This window comes from Cuculus canorus, chromosome 1 (genome assembly GCF_017976375.1).
Source record: "Cuculus canorus isolate bCucCan1 chromosome 1, bCucCan1.pri, whole genome shotgun sequence".
Taxonomy (NCBI): domain Eukaryota; kingdom Metazoa; phylum Chordata; class Aves; order Cuculiformes; family Cuculidae; genus Cuculus; species Cuculus canorus.
Window position 1 is genome coordinate 201525060 of NC_071401.1, and position 18025 is coordinate 201543084.

The window sequence follows — 18025 nt, forward strand, 5'->3', positions numbered from 1 at the left end:
TAGAGATGTGACAGATTATTCAAGCATTGTGATTCTTTGTTCTCATATAACTCATTAAGAAATGATGATTGGTTCCATTTACAGCTCTTAAGTTGAATTCTGCAACTGCTGACACATTAATTCAACCTAGCATCTACCAATTTTTCTTTGTTCTCAGTTAGAAATTGTCCTGGAGAAGTGGCTCTTGCAAACCTTTTCAGTGTAGTGGCTGATGATTTTTTAACAACACACGACAGAAGGGAAAAAAAAAATGCAACTGACTTCCCTGCTGATTTATAGCATCTATGGAATCAAAAGAAATAAAACTTCATGTACTTTGTGTCTCTTCCCTTCCTCTACCTCCTTTTTGGAGGGCTATTTTTAACCTGTATTGTTTCATTAAACAAATTCAGAGCACATCCCTGCAAACAACTGGGCTGGCAGAAGATGCAAATCACTCCATGGGACATGCTCAGCCCCTTCCTCTTCTGTCCTGGAATTGCAACCTGTTCCTCTATAGCCTTGTAACTTTATATTGCTATTTGAAACCTGAGCGTACGGAGCATAAAACACTGCTGTTCCATTCCAGCTTGTTGCTGAATAGTACAGGCTTTTCTTGACTCTCAAAGGAAAACTTCCAAGCTGTGCGCATCAAAGGCAGATTTTTACAGTCACTCTGCACTGCTACAAATGATTTAAGAGCAAATGAGAAGAGAAACAGGTCTAGTGTGCTTTTGTATGCTACCCTCTGACTTCAGGAAGATCTGTTCAGAATGCGAAGCCAACACACAGGGAGACCTCCAGGAAGACACTTTACAGGCACTTACCAAAGCCAAAACTGCTTTTTTTTAAATATTTTCACTACCAATCTGCCTCTCTTCTGTATTTTGACTTCATGTTAAAGCACTAGAACATCTAAGCCACTGTTAAATAGCTAGAGGCATTGCTTAAATTGCTTAAAAGTAGAAAAGGGAATTGATTACAGAAACTAATGTATCCACTGCAATAATGACATTAGCATGGTAGATTTTCAATTAACACAACTTTGCAATCCTTAACTTGTTGTAGCAGAAGACAACAAGCATTTGTCATCACCCTGTGGGCAGTGATGTAGACTGGAGTTAATGTGGTCAATGAAGTTGCTTCAATCCTGTCTCCATGGAAGGGAATCCCTCATGGGGTCCCTGAGACAATGTTAGTTAATTCACCCTCCACTTGCTGCAGTCAGGTTAGTACAAGAAAAGCTCTAACAGACTCCACCTGGTTCACACCACCTTCATTTCTTCCTGTGGAGGGTGTTTTATATAAACAAATAAAGCCGTTAACTGACACAAAGCAAGACACTTTGATGTCTTCCAGCTGTGCTTCCCACCTGTGTGCATCTATGGGATGCAACTAAAGCACCACACCTGACTAAGGGGTCCATGTAGGATTTGGATGGGAGATGGAAGGTGGTGATTCAGCATAGCAGAGATAACACAGAGGTGGAGAAGACGAGGAGGAAGGACCATCAAGCTCACTTCTTACTTCACTGTGTTCTCACACACTAGTGAGCAAGTGTGCACCACACAGTTCCTGGGCCATAGGGGATCTGGGGCATCACAAAGTCAGGACCCCCCACCTTTGAGAGCTTTCCATGATCTCCGGTGACAAACTAAGCAAGGTCAAACACCACACATTTGAGCAGTTGTGAAGCATGACCAAAGTCATCTCTGCAGTGTGTGAAAAAAACTATTATCCCTCCTCCACTGCTGAAAGCAAACAACTGGTGAACAAGAGCAGAAACACAGAGCCATTGTTTGGACCTGAGTCTTATCTCAGTAGATGGAAGGACAATACAAGGCATCAAAAAAACCAAAGAATCAGAATCATTGTGCAATGTCCTAAGTTGGAAGGGACCCACAGGGATCATCAAGTCCCTTAGACCCTTCATTAATAATAATGAAGCTTAGGTGATATAAACAGACATGACTTTTCTTCACCTAAATGTAACCAAAATATGAAGAGAAAGTCAAACAACAGAAAAAATTAGCATGTTCACAATGCTCTTAAATCGTTCCTACCAACTGGCACAGGAAATTCTCTATGTATTTATTAACAAAGCCAAACAACATGTCGTGTAGCAAGACACTAGCACTATGTATTACTATATATCGCTCACTATATATCAATATATGTGGGTAGATATACATTTTTATATATATACACACATATAGACACTATATCTATTTATATGTATACAAAGAGCTCCTAAACTTTCATCATAATGACATAGCAATGCAAGATAAAGAGGTTACAGCATCACACCATCTCTAAAGCAAACACTGACACTGAATCCGCTGGTCATTTTAGTGGTCCTTGATTGTCAATGATTGTTGCCTGGTGCATCGTACAAACTATCCTGTCTGAAGGAGCCATGTCTATGAATTTTTGCAGTCATATATCTCATCAACATGCAGGGGGATCCAGCTGCTTCTAGAGTCAATTAAGCTCTAAGTACCCTATTTAGACGAGTCTTTCTTGGCATTTACCTGTACCTGAATCCCATTGCCGTTCTTTACCCTAGACCTCTCCCTTTTGGCTTTCCCCCAGTGCAGCTCCACTCACCTGCAAAACAAACATGCTCCCAGCTTTAGTAATCATTATGTTCTCTTTCAGTAGTGCCAGAAGGACACACGTTTTCTTTCTGGACACAAATCATCTCAGCTGTCACTCAGGAATCCTAGAATCACTTTACTTTCCATTAAAAATAGAAGATTCATTACAGAAACTCATTCAATGGACTTGCCTATAAACTCTGCAAGGTTTCTTTCAAGGTCTCTCTCTTAAGAGCATAAGATTTATGTCCATGACATAAATTACAGTTACATGGCTACAGCCAGGAAAATTAGTCAGTAAAATTACTTCAGACACACCTTAACATACCCAAGAGCAGAGGCCTCCCTGAAGCCAGCAGTACCTGTGTGTCCTGCATCTTTGTGCTTTTGAGAATCCTGGGTTTTTAAGCTTATTTCTCAGTACATTCTCCATCAACTTCTAAATATATAGCCTTCCGCTTCCTAAAAAGTCTAAGCCATAAGTCAAGTTTGTGACATGAGACATTTCCCTTCTAAGCTTTCTCCTCTTGTGCCCCAGTGCCGGAGGGATTTGGCCGACAGGAGTCACACCAGTATTCTGCTCCATAAATGCTTTTATCTAAGCATCTTCCCCTGGTGCATCAAGCAACTTGGCTAACAAGCCACGTGTTATTTGCTTCCCTGCTTGCTCCCTGAAGAAGGGCACACGTGTAGCAGTCTCTTAGTAAGGAACAGGCTGTATTGTTTTGGGGTTTTGTTTTTTATATTTGGGAGAATTTTATGTGGTGAAGGAGAGCTTGTTTGCTTTGCAATATTCAGGTTGCTATGTAATTATGCTGGAGAAGGTGTCTCAAAACACCATGGCGTGGACTCAGAGTAGGAGGTGGTGCTTTTATGATGATCATCAGCCCGTGGAGAAGCTCAACAGTGTCAGATTTTCCCCTGAAAACATGTTGCATCTTCTGAACAAATTAATCACATCCCTACGGCAAGAAATCCCATTAATGCAGAGATGTGAGGCTGATGTTGATCTCAGAGCTTTAGGTAGTCTTTAAGATGTCTCAGGCACCAGCTACAAAATGTCCTGAAGTAAAAGACAACGGCTTTGAATTTGTTCAAGTACTCTGCAAAAAAAACAAGGTAGGGGGTATGAAATAAGTTTAATATGTTCACAGCATCTTCTGCTATTGACAGTGCACACCAAGCACTCTGCTGTGCCTGAAATTTCCAAAACACTGCAGGCTTTATGGCTGGGCATACTGTACTGATTTACTTATGCCGAGAGACAGCAGAAGACAAGAGTGAGCAGTGGGAGGAAATCTCCAAGCTAACTCAATATAACAGTGAAGGATTATTCAGGGATGCTCCGCAGTGTCTTTCAACTATGGCTGAATTTGATTATCAACCTTTGCCTTCCCCAGATGAGTTTCTCACATGGCTGCAATTCCCGTAAGTGCTCTTCCCCCTCCACACGGCTCCTCTCTTTGTTGCTTGGGTTTTTCTAGGTATTTTCTGGGTTTCCTTGTTTTTCTTCCACTAGTTTTCCTCATTTCAGTCCTTGCCCACCACGGGGCAGGGAGGGGGAAGGCAGGGTCAGAGCTAAAGAGTCTGTTTGGAATGTTGAAGCCTGGTCTCTTGAATTATTTAAGCTGCTATGGGAGGATGGGATCTTGCTGGGAGTGATCCCACATCACCCCAAGAACAGCCTGGTCTGTCTGGCTCTTTATAGCTCTGGGAAGACCTCAATTCCTCTGAGCGCCTGTGAAACAACACAGTAATAAAGCGTCCATGCTGTTACCAACAGCATACAGACAAGACTTTGCATCTTCAAACATTAACCAGTAAAAACTAATTATATGTGATGATACTGGGTGAATCACATATAAATAAATATATTTTGAAGACACTGCTGCTGACACAGTGCCTGCTACTAAAAGAAGTGGGATGGTCCACTGCATAAAGCTAGAGTTAAGATTCAGACTCAGCTCTGGGTTTACAAGTTACTTTCCTGTCTTCAACAAAAGAAGTGTTAGCATTTTTGTCCTATTTATTTAGATTACAAGTTCTTTTAGGTACAAATAGTCTTTTACTCTGATGTTCTAGTATTCCTAGCTCAACAGTGCCTGATCTCATTTGAGGCCAATAAAAGGCATAGTAATAGAACCCGCAAATAATTTAGACCCATCATATTTCACTTACTAGTGTCCAGCCCTCAAATACACATCAGCTCTTCAGCCTTCGCAACTCTTTACATTTAAACACAACTGGCTGTGCTGTTTTATTTTGTACTATCCCTCAGATGCCCATCCATTTCTCCATTTCTGCAACCAGTAACGTATCTGGCCGGAGAAGGGCGGCTGCATTTCTCAAGTGCACGTGCCATCAGCGCAGCAGGCTGGTGCTGCTCAGCTAAAACATCAGTGTCACAGAATAAGTCTGCAGCACCAGGTAGTACTGTCTTACCTGCCAAGTCTGAGGAACCCTTTGTTTGGAGCTCCTGAGAAGACCTGCAAACCTTCATACCCCATCACTGGTGAATAATAGTGGTATGACTCTCCTTACATGTGTTGTCCAAACTGTTGCAACAACCCTCACCAAAAAAAAAAACAAAGAGGTGTGGGACCCTTTGCTTCCAGACCTCAGCTTTTCCATGGGTCCTGACTTCGCTCCACTCCCTTCAGGCACAGATGACTTTTTTAAGTCCACTGTACACTGACAACTGAGCATCTGACAATTCCCAAATTTCAAGCTCTCAGCCTTGAAAAAACATATCTTCAAATACTCAAATCACGGAGTGTTGAGAGCAGGAAAACAAGCAGAATCCACAGCAAGCAGAAAGAGTGCAAGGGCAAAGAGTTTGGGGTAGAGACACCGTTGTGGTGCACTCTAATCCTGCTGATGGTAAATGCCCATGTTCACGTGCATCATTAAAAACATCTCCCTTTCACTCTTCCTGGAAACCACAACTGGACTGCAACTGCTTAATTTATCTCCAACTGGGAATATAAGAAAATAAAGACAAAAAAATCAAATAAAACCTCATCCAAGCCAGCATGTTTTCTCTGATGTGCTTCTTCCCGTTTCAACCATTGTAAAAGATATTTTAAGAACTATCTTCATAGTTATGTAGTCCACTTGTCCAAAACTGATGATGCTTTAAATGTGAGATATGATACTGCCCAGGAAAGGAGCAAGAAAAATCAGCGATCTATTGTTACAGAGGATCTCCATCCCTGTGCTCAGCTGTTATACATGTAGACCAGATCCAAAAAAGAGCTTCCCAGTAGCATTTTCTTAGCACACCCAGTGTTAAAAAAAATACAGAGCTTTTTAACTCAGCCAAAAAATTCTACTAAAACGTAATATTTTAATTTAACCTCATACAATCTGTTTGGTGAGTAATTCTGGCATAAAGCTCAATACACAGCTTTCAGCATGAAAACATCAGTGAAAGGCCTTGAAAAGTTTATTAACAATCTGTTATTTATAGTTTGCTTTTTAAAAAATGACTGATGCAACATTCAGAGGAAAATTATAGGAACCGCCAAGTCAGATAACAAAAAACAATATCAGTGTTAAGATTTGCTAGGAAGGTTTTAAGGAGCAGTATGATTTTCAGAAAAGAGAAGTATTATGATTGCCAAGCTATTTGTCATTCAAGAACAGCCCAATCACACACATATGTTTGCAAATTATTGTTATTGCTGTTAATTATTATTTACAGAAAGGTGCTGAAATGAAGGTGGTTTGAATTCCAATGAAAATGACAAATTGCTGCCCCAAGGAACTTTTTATCCCTCCTTTCACTCATTACCTGTTTACTAACAGTACCCGTTTTGTCCCAGCTTGTTTTCATGCTATCTAAAATGACTAGAAAATTGGGTCCTATCAAGTAATCGCAAATATAAACTGTGACTCACCGGTTAAGTGGATACCATTACTGGCAATAAATTCAGAATCCTTTTATAAATGCTTGTTATTGTCAAGCAAACCAAAACAATACAATTTTATTCAATATTAATTGTATCCTTGGATGCTTGAAAGGATTAAATAAATCCGACCAGTGTTCTGCACGTAGTCAAGAGAATTGTGTGTGAAGGGCAACAAAAATAATTGAGGTCAGACACAGAAGCAGAGAGAAAAAGAGACAAAAAGGAAGGAGAAAAAAACATAAAGAGTTATTTCAGCTCCTATGTGAAAGCAGATGGAGGGTGAAGGAAGCAGATAGGCTGCTCCAGATGGCAGGAGCAGCGGCGAAGAAGGCTCTCACACCCACTGTGTTGTGGCTGTGATGGGAAGAATAGACTTTTGGTTAAAGGACTACTATAGGACTCCAAAAATTTGGGTTCAATTCCACCCATTACCTCTCCACCGGGTTTTCAGGGTTTTGCTTGTTGCACGTTTTAGAGTGTCAGCTACCTCTGTGACTGACAGAAAAAAACAATATGTTTACTGATGCTTTGCTCACATCTCACTTGCTCGCATGCATCAGCTCACATCTACACAAAGAGCAGTTGTGGACACGGTATTGGATCTATTGAGGTCCTGAGTAGTAATGTTAAGTTTTGGCCTAGGCAAAGATCGCACTTTCCTAAGCCCCGTGAAAAAAAATGGGGGGGGGGAGGGGGAAAGCCCAAATGTCCTATTCCAACCCTACTCAAACATCTTACTGTCAAGCATACTTCGTGGTTGCAGAGGTGTGCGGGTTACACCTGCAGACAGTATAGTATAAAGATGTACTTGAAAGAGAACGGCTATGGAAAAAGAGGCAAGGCAGGGCAAAAACAGGGAGGGCATCAAAACTAGTAGAAAATAAGGTGCATAAAGGAAGCACGAGCACATGCGTGAGTTGACAATAGAGCTGGTTGTCTCTAAAACGATGTAGTTACCTGAAAGCCTTTGATTATGGTGTATTTTGGAATTTTTTTTTTTGAAAGATGAAAGAAAATTGACCTTTACGCTATACTGTTGCCCCAAACAAGCACTGTTCAAGAGCACTCATGAACCATGCCTGGAGAGCTCTCAAAAATCCCTCCTTGCCAATGACTGCATATTTTTTTCCCCAATGTCTTCTCCATCAGCCTTTAAATCCATTGGCCACCTTGCCTTTTTTTTTCATATTTCAATTCCAGCTGAACATTCAAACCTGTTATTTTCTGGAACCGTTCAAGGGAGACCAACAATCTACTTTACAAGATACTACAATTCACATTGCATATAGTAGGGACTCATTGTTTTTAAGCCTCCAAGAACACACTGGAAAGTAAACTATGGCACATGATAGCAAACAGGATTACTTAGTTGAAAACAAACGTGGCACCTTAAAGGAGTCCTGACAGATTTTTTTTTCTGCTTGCCTTGAATACAGTGCACAAACTAAAACATCTGAGTTGTTTCATGGCATTAAGTTAAACATTAATACCTGGACCTCAGCTTTCATTCCTCCCCCTCGAGATGCTAGGAAGGTGCTGTAGGTACCATGCACCTCTTAGCACAAATTATCCCTAAGTCCACATGTTTTTGATGGTAAGATTTCAAGAGTTACAAATCTTAAGGTCAGGAATGACCATGAAGCATCTTCCTCTGTAAACATGGGCAACAGGCTCTTTCCTGGTGACTTATGCACAAAGCCTGAGAGCTTTTACATGGTTAAAGGATTTCTCTCAGCAAATCACCCTGGAGAAGATGGGAAGGAACCACTGGCCTTCACAGTTTGCCCCAGTGGTTCATCAGCCTTCTTCCTTAAAACATTCGCCTTAACTTTAGCTCTTCGAGACTCTCTGTTTTCTCCCCTGAAGATATTTATACCATGAAGTGTTTCCTTAACATAATTTCTTTTAAAAAGGAAAATACTGAACTGAGAGAAAGAATAAATGGTCTAACAGAACCACTGCCGTCTCACTGGAGTGTCAGTAGAGAGAGGCAGAAATTGCTGGTAATGTCAGCAGAAACAGGAAAATCGGACAAACTCTTCAATCTTCACAGGGGGTTTGGAGTCAGAGAAAGCACAAACATCATCATGTTTTTTTAACTCTTGAGAATGTCCAAAATCAGAAGAGAAAAACAATTGAGTGATTTGCCTGATGCCTCAAGTTTGACAGCTAAACAGTGATGATTCATCGTGTTGAATCCCAAACAAGTGCTTTTGGCACCCAGTTGATGAGAAGGGAAGATTTTTCACAAGAGACAACCAGATGTTGAGCCTACTGGTACCTCCCAGCATCTCCTCCCTAAACAACAACTCAAATGCTTGGAGCAGCTCCACCAGGACCTCTCTCTATGGTGGCAGCATCTTCTCACTGGTGGAAGCCATGATCTGAGGTAGGGATGAGTTACCTCCATCAGCCTTGTCTCCTGGGAAGATCTAAGCAACTAAGAACAGATGGGAACGTGGGGCAGACTTGCTCATGAAAAATCCAAGTATCAGTGTGAGACTGCATGCAGAGGAATATACCATGAAGGACATGAGAGGACAAAAACACGGGAGACAGTGCATAGGAGTTTGTGACCATGTGTGTGCGTGTGCATGAGGAAGGAAATACATGAGAGTAGGATGTGGAGTGACTGCATTTCACAGCATGAACAAGCACACATGGATATGTAGAAGAGTCATGAAGAATGCCAGGAGCCCATCAAATGGTGTCAGAGTATGGAAGAGACACAGGACACAGAGGAACCAAAGATGATGGTAAAGCCCTTGAGAAAAACAGAACCGCCTGTTTTCTCTGTACTGTATTTTAGAAAAGCGCTGGACACAACATTGAATTGTATTTGTCTTCCCATCCAGCTCTTAGTATGTACTGGCTATATCCATGCAACTCCCTATGTTATCACAACTAAGCTTTAAGGAATCTACATCATTTTTAAGGACAGCAATATTTCTATAGTTACTAAGCTTGAGCCTTTCTAAATACTGTAACTTCATCATAACTCTAATGTCAATAAGGCCAAAGGACAGACACACTAGAAACATGGGGCTGATCTGATTAGACAGACCAAATGACTGGAACTCTTCAGCTGGTGGAACACACGGTATATCTTATTACTTCTTAGAACATCAACATCTGAGTTTTAAAATGCCTCAGACATAACATAATTTAAATATGCAAAAAAAAAAGATATTACATTCATCTTCTTATAAGATTCCTGCTATTGTGAAACTTCCCACCTCTCAAGGGATGAGGCAGAAATCCCCACCCCCACCATTCCTGGGAATTGAGTAGGGTTACAACAGGTGAATTTGTGGAAAAGATAAGCAGTCATTCAAATCTCCTTTTTTCCTCAGCCTGCCTGTCTTAACTCAGAAGGGACTCTCAATTGCGTCAGCTGAAAATCTGGCCTGCTGTTATGTTTTTATTTTATCCTTGATTTACTCTTCTTCATATCTACTTTTTCAGGATCTGCAATTTCACTTTCAGTGGCTTAGTAGGGAACAGGTCCGGTTTCAAGAAGAGGCACCCACTAAACTTGCACACAAAGAACATGATTCACCACCATGTTACTGCAGAACCCACACACACTGGTACCCCAAACTGAAGCAGTCCAAGAATGGATTGAGACCATTATATGTATATATTTAAAGTATAAACTGTAGTTTATAATAGATATAAAAAGTATAATTTATGCATTTGTATTTTATATATAATGTATTTTGTTGACACCTTGGTACCCGTTTGGATGCAGCCCCAAACTGAGATTGCATGTGCTTAGGGTCTACATAAATATCGAACAGGGTAAATGCAGGCTTGGGTAGCACCTGAGCCAGCCACTGCATTGCTGGTAACTTCTTTAGGGAAACACTATTGCCTGGTAGCACTGAGCACAACAAAAAACACAAACCTCAGCCACCGAAGGAAACAATTCTTCGAGCAGAAAAATACTACTTTCTTCTTACATCTCGAAGTGACATCCAATTCCGGATGCCTATTTCAGTATCAATGTGGCTGGACATGATTTACAGGGACATTTAAATAATTAATTCCAGCTCTGGAAGAGAGAGCTGGGTACTCATTAGAGGTTCCTTGAAGCCCAAATTATGTAATGATTAACTGCCTTAGGATCTTATTAATAATTCCAGCAATTCCAACTCTCCCACGTTAAAGATCTGCTGAAAAGCCTTTATTCAGATTAAAGCCTCTTTTCAGAGAACAAATCATTAATAAAGCACACACATAGACAGAATGTTCACAAATCAATGCATTTGAAACAAAATACGCTTTTAAAGTTTCTCTTTCACTTTCTTCCCTGGTTTGAGGGTTTACTGCTTTTCTTTCTCTAACCAACTCTACCACAGGCAGTTAAGACTGCTGCATGAAAAAAAAAAAAGGCTGCTTTTCTGTTAGAAGTGCTTTTAACACCCTGAAATGGAAGGGGGCAAAGAAATGTAAAATACAGATACTACACTAATCCAGAGCACCTCATCTGAGACACCAAGATTCTCACACCAAACCCATCCATATTAGAGAAAAATCTATTAGATGGTGAGTTCAACCAAGGGATGTTCAACACGGGTTCAGCATTACAGTGCAGGAGGGATCCAAGCAGATTTTATCCCTGCTTCTAAATAATGCAAGAGGAAAGCATTTCGGTCCAGATGCTTTAAAGGTATTTCGACTTTTGCTTAATTTCTGTTTAAGTACTTTCCTATCAATAGCTAAGAATTCATCCTATCCTATGGACTCCTGCACCCTGTGAACACACAGACCTTCGTTGCCTTCAGTGGGAATGGAAAAAGTACTTTAATAACTTGCACAGTGATGGCCTAAATTCTTTAGAAGTTTCACACCCTGATAAGTCACACCAGAGCTGGTAGGAACCGCAGGTGCTGCACTGGTGGGCGGCCAAAGACAGAACCAAAACTCAGATACAAATCTTCTAATTACCAGCCTGCTCTCCAAAACTAAGGAATGCACACCCAGAAGGGAATCGATGTGTAGGCTGTTAAATGCACATGCATTCATAATTAATATGCCTAGGTCCAGAAAAGAAAACAGCTCAGTTTTCTTTATGCAGGCTCATGTTTGTAATTCAGTGATTTTCATTTTCTAAAACACTCTAGATTGACTATCAAATTCAATTTTAAGACTTTACAACTTCCACTCTCATCATGAAGGACTTTATTAGCCAAACTGTGAGGCTAAGACAATGGTTAATAGTTCAAGGCACTAACCGGCCATATTTAATTAATTTAATTTGCAGCAGCCATTCTAATATGCGTAACTACTAACTCTGACCACCTGCACTTTCCTTGGGACCTACACCTGCTCCCATTAAATTCAGTGGGATACAGTTCAAGTCTACAACATTGATTCTTTCTGGATTAATAGTAGCACAAATAAACCCCCACAGATGGCTTTATACACAGCCAGGGAGATAACAGAGAGTCGTATCATGGAAACCACAGCAAACTGTGCTGCTTCTCTATAGAATCTCTTTGCATCAAGACCTTCCTCTCCACCACCCCTTCACTCAGGAAGGGAACTCTACGCCTGAGGTGACAAGCAGGGACATGTCTCTCCCAGCATGAAATTCTGACAGCATAAATTCAATGAAGGTAACAAGAATGAGCTGTAACACTCGGGTCTTACACTGCACTTTGCTTCTTCAAGGACCTTACAAGACAGACATTAATTTGATTTTTCTAAGTCAGGGTTTTTCTGAGGGCTATACTATCTGCTCATCGCAAGAGAGTTGTATGACCCACCTCCATATTAAATGACCAGCCTGGTTCTTACTCGCAGTTTGTCCATAGGAAATCAGTGAGTCCACAAACCAGAAATACTCTGTTTATAGAGAGCCCTCCCTTGGAAGCAGAAAGAAACTGAAATATTACAGTTGAAACTTATTTGACCGTATTTTGGAAGTGGCATGCAGAAAATGAAAAGCACTACTCGGCATTAAGGACGATTGGTTTAGAGACACTCCTAAAGTTCTAATTAACACAGGGGTGGGACTTAGCAACGAAGAGCTCATCCAATACACACCCAGGGAAGTTGTGGATGCCTCATCCTTGAAGGTGCTCAAGGCCAGCTTGGATGAGGCCTTGGGCAGCCTGATCGAGTGGGACGTGTCCCTGCCCATGGCAGGGAGTTGGAACTGGGTGATCTTTAAAGTCCCTTCCAGTCCCTTCCTCTATGATTCTATGATCCAATACAACCTTAATTACTACATACACATATAAAGCAGCCCATACGCTGACTTCTTTAAGCACTCCCAGCTCCCTACCTCTACGATATCCTATAAGCCAAAATTTAACAGAAATAAAACTTCCTGCTCAGCCAAAAAAGCATCAGCCCGCACCCCGCTCCCTTGCACCATCTGCGCATGTTTATTCTCAGCCTTCTGAATAAAAAAAACCCAACCCTCTAACGTTTTACTAATCTTTATGCCCTGCCACTATAAATAACAGAAATAAACCCCAACAACGTTTAAGCATCGTAGCTAAAACACATCCAATCCACTCTGATTATTTCTGCTCGTCTGTCCATGAAGAGGCGCAGCCATCGGCTTTAGGGGAAAGCACGCAAGTCAGACCGCATCTATTTACAGTTGCACCGTCAAGAGCAAGCCTTTCCCCATCTCCTCATATTATGAATATTTTAAAACATGGCTTTTTTTGCTTTTTTTCTTTTTTTTTCCCTCGTTTTTCTTGGGAGGGCAGAGGGGGTGTTAGCCCAGCTCCTGCCCCCCAGTTCTATTTTTCTTGGGGTATCCAGGTTGCCCTGACTTCTTGCACGGAGGGATGAGTGCCCAAGCGAAAACATACACACACAAAAACAGACACGCACACACGCGAAAATACGGCATACACACTCAAACATACACACACACGAGAAAACACACGCTCAGGCACGAAAATACACGCGCACACACACGAAAATAGACGCACAGACAGAGAGTCGCACAGACTCTCGCACGCACCCGCGCATCCCCGCGGGAAGAAGGGACAGCCCAGCCTCCCACCGCCATCCCCGCAGCCTCTCCCCGGCACCTACGTCCCCAGCGTCTCCTTGAACTCGAAGATCTTCTTGATGTCCTCCGCTTGCTTCTTCCAGGAGCCGCCGCCGTCCCCGTTCTCCCGGGCCATGGCAGAGGATGCCGGGCGGGCGGCTTTTGCTTTCTCTTCCTCCTCTCCTTCTTCTTCTCCTTCCTCCTCCTCTTCTTCTTCTTCTTCTTCTACTTCTTCCTCTCTCCTCCTCCTTCTTCTCCTTCTTCTTCTCCCCCTCCTCCTCCTCCTCCTTCTCCTCCTCCTTCCTGCCCGCCGCCGCTTTTATTTCCTTCGCGCTCCGCCGAGCTCCGCGAGTCTCACTTTTCCTCGGCTATTTCCTCCCAACTTTCTCTACTCTACCACCCTCCAACACTCCCCCTTCGCCTTCCCCTCCTCCTCCTCGCCTCCCCACGGAGTCACTTTGCAGGGATGCTCCCTCCCTCCCTCTTTCCTCGGGGCACACCCGCGGTTTGGGGTCACTTTGGTTCCACCCCGCGAAAAAGTCCTTCTTTTTTGGTTTGGTTTTTTTTTTTTTTGGCTTGTTTTTCTCTCTTTTGGGTTTTTGTGGGGTTTTTTTTGGTGTTCAGGAGGGAGGTCACTGTTTCTCTTTCGCCGCCCTTTGGGATGCTCAGCCTCCCGGGCTCGGAGCGGTGCAGCCCCGCCGGCTGCTGTGCGCGGTTGTTATGGCAATGGGAGGAGGAGGAGGAGGAGGAAGAGGAGGGAGAATAGAAGAGGGAGGAAGGAGGAGGCAGCCCCGCCGATGCTCCGCTGCCTGGCGCTGCCCCTCCTGACTGAATGACTGGAGATAATTCGCATTGCACCAAAACCGCGCACGTCAAACGGGAGGGGAGGGAAAGCAGCGAGAGAAAGGGAGGGAAAAAAAAATAAAGGGAAAGTAGGAGGGAAAAAAAAAAAAAAAAAAAACACTAAAAAGCCACGCCACATCACCGGGCTGCCCAGGCAGGAGATGTGCAGGGATGACCAGGGATGTGCAGGGATGCAGAGGGATGCGGTACTCACTTGCCCTACACACGCACACACTCCTGGGATGAAAAAAATCATCCCTTGGCAAGAACCACCCTTACCCAGCACAGCTCTGGGTGCAGCCAGCAGAGCAAAGGACACCCAAAGGCCAGGGTCAGCCCGTTGAGCAGCAAGGAGGGAAAGACAAAGAAACAAAAGAGAAAGCTTGAGGGGGGGGGGGGGCACTAAAAAAAACGTGCGACACCACTGGGATGTACAAGGATGTGCAGGGATGCACAGGGATGCCCAAGGATGTGGTACCCACTTGCCCTACACATGCACACACTCCTGGGATATAAAAACTCACTGCTTGGCAAGAGCCACCTTTGTCCAGCACAGCCCTCGATGGAGCCAGCAGAGGGGACACCCAAAGGCCTGAGTCACCCCCTTGAGCAGCAACGAGGGAAAGACACAAAAAGGGAAAGCAGGAGGGAAAAAAACCCAAAAAACCATGCCACAGCACTGGGATGCCCAGGGACGCGGTGCCCACCTGCCCTGCATGCACACACACTCCTGGGATAAAAAAAATCATGCCTTGGCAATAGCCACCTTTACCCAGGACAGCCCTCGGTGCAGCCAGCAGAGCAAAGGACACTCAAAGGCCGAGGTCACCCCGTTGAGCAGCAACGAGGGAAAGACACAAAAAGAAGAGGGAAAGCAGGAGGGAAAAAAAAAAAAAAAAAAGCCTAAAAAGCCATGCCACACCGCTTGGATGCCCAGACAGGCGATGGGCAGGGATGTGCAAGGATGCACAGGGATGCAATGCCCACCTGCCCCCCACACACACATACTCCCAGGATGCAAAAACTCACCCCTAGGCAAGAGCCACCTTTACCCAGCAGAGCAAAGGACACCCAAACACTAGGGTCACTCCCTTGAGCAGCAATGGGGGAAAGACACAGAAAGAAAAGAGAAAGCAGGAGGGGGGGAAAAAAAAACTTAAAAAGCCATGCCACACTGCTGGGATGCAGAGGGCTGTGGTGCCCACCTGCCCTGCACACAGCCTCGTAGAGAGGCCCAAGCCCCGGCACCGCACCCGTCCTGCCAGCACAGCGGTCCAAGCCAGACATGCCACCAGCCTGGCACATACACACGCGAGATTATTGCTGAAAGCAGCTTTTTCTCAGCGACACTGAGACCTCTAGCGTCATCGCATCGGGCATCGGCTGAGCTCTGATGCGAGGCGACGAGCAGGATTTATCAGAGACATGAGAAAAAATTATAGTCCAGGCTAACTGAGATGCATTTATAGGTAACATCTCGGTGCCACAGCTTCAGAATATGTAAGACACTAAAAAAGTGCAATTCTTTTGGGACACCCAGGTTAGGGAGCTAAATCAGAGGCCTCACTGCTGGCAGGTACAGGTGCTCCTGTGCCTCGAGGGCAGCTCCAAACCCAATCATCAAATTAGGTACTTGAAAATAAATTCTCATACAAGCAGATAAATAACGTTTGCTTAAAAACAGATGTGGTTGTATGCACATAACTGTTTAATATGCATTGTTTCTTTCAAGAGATTCCTTGAAATTCTACTTTTTAAGCTGGTTTTCCAGATTTCTTATCATTTATGAGCAGAATTTACAAGGTATCAGCCTGTGAGGGTCTGGGCTGAGCTGTGACTCCCACTTCAAAGGCGATTTGGTGGAGATGGGAGTTCAGAGGTGTGTGAAGGCGTAAACCTGCAGAACAGGCTGGGGTGTTTGAGCAATGCTACCCTCTGCTGGGCAGAGCCACTGGACTTTGTGCCAGCTCCTGCAATTTATTACTGCACCCCTCTAATTCTATGCTTTGGTGGCCATCCCGCCACACAGGCAGCCCGAACAGCCTGGAATTTCCAATGATGGGTACTTACATACTGTCACGGTCTGCGCTTTGCACTGCTTTCCTTCTTCTCCTGACTTATTCCTATACTGTCGCTACCCTCAGGGTTTCTTTCATTCTGTAATCCTTACAACCTTCTCCATTGTAGCATCACCAGGAGTCCCCAAGCAGGACCTCCATGCCACTGTATACCTGGGAAATAAAAGATGTGACAGACCTAAAAAGATGCAGCTGACTGCCAAATCCAAGTTTCCTTTCAACCTGCACAACTATGATATTTTCTATCTTTCTCACTAGTAAATCACTCGGCATCAGAAATGCTACGCTGAGGTTTGAATTTGTTGAATGGGGCTACTGAACGTAACCTCCTGTCTTCAGGAGAAGATTGAGAGAGCTCAAGGCCAGAAAGGGCAAGTGTAATCGTCTGCCCTGACTTCCAGCATGACGGAGGCCAAAGAGCTTCATCCATCCAGAAGACAAGCATCGTAACTTGAGCTACGGCATACCGAAACTATCCACCACTACTACTCATGAAGTCACATTGGTCCCTACATTATCAGGTTAAAAATCTTACTGCATAGGCAGTATTGCCCACATTTCTATTCATGCTTTCAAAATTTTACTTAAAATTGCACAAATCTTTGCCAATGCTGCAATTTCTTAGCATCAAAATTGCATGAGGAAAAAGGTACATGTCAGCCTGTAAATCTAAGTTCTCTTTTCCTTATTTAACCTACACTTTTAACATCACATGGGCCTGCTTTTTTTTTTTTTTGTGATAAAATAACTCATAATTGAAGTAACTGGTAATATAGAAATCTCTGGAGCCATTACAATTTTAATGAGAAGTGTACAAAATGCTCCTATAAGGCAGAGACCACTGGCACAACAGACCAGAACAGCCCTTCAGAGTCATTACAGTCTGTCGTGTCAGGCTGAATTCAGGGAGTCTGTAATCTTGCTTGACTGACAAGCTCCGCAAAGCTATTGTAGCTAATTTGAAGAACAGGTATTTCTTTTTTTTAAAAAAAAAAAGAAAATTGTAAGTAGAAAGTTCTCTCCGGAGTGGCTGCACGTAGCAGGGCATGCTGCGGCTATGTGCCTCTGTACAGCTGTATTCAATGCTTAATTAGATAAAACTAGATTGCAATAACAATAATAGAGTGCTAAAATGAAGCATGCAGAAATGCCAGAATTAAGACTGCCGATGAAACATCAATTTGGGCCTTTTTTGTGGCTGCACAGTGGCTATCTCTCATTACCTGGACATGCTCTGCAGCTCTGCCAAGGGTTGTATCAGAAAATGGATAATGAGCAGACGTGGCTGATGTGCATTTGAAAAGGCTACCCATGCTGCACGTGCACCCAGTCACCCTGGGCAACAAAAACCTTTATATCAGAGATGTACCAGTTCCAAATTTTTTATAAAGCCTCCTCTGGAAATTTGGAGGAGAAATTAAACATCAACTTCTATGAGAGATATTTTATTTCAGAATACAGTGATTTAATTTTTGCAGCAATATTTAAAACTATGTTTTTAGCACTTCTGTCCTTCGAAGTGATGTTGGGGTTGCTCACGTATGGTACAGCTGTGCTTGGCCACAGTCCCTGCCAGGCCTTAATATGGGCGCTGTGCGA

At 43.3% G+C, this 18025-nt stretch overlaps 1 protein-coding gene across 3 annotated transcripts in view; it reads right to left on the minus strand.

Moving 5' to 3' along the window:
* Window positions 1-13757, minus strand: part of CAMK1D (calcium/calmodulin dependent protein kinase ID) — a 239589-nt gene extending 225832 nt beyond the window's left edge. Inside the window, exon 1 of one of the 3 annotated variants that reach the window (XM_054073244.1) lies at window positions 13550-13757. In XM_054073244.1, coding sequence (XP_053929219.1) covers window positions 13550-13641 — 92 coding nt within the window. In that variant the 5' untranslated portion in view covers window positions 13642-13757. The remainder of the gene's footprint in view (window positions 1-13549) is intronic. The other 2 variants (XM_054073261.1, XM_009568859.2) reach the window with 2 other exon arrangements.
* Between the last annotated feature and the right edge of the window lie 4268 nt (window positions 13758-18025).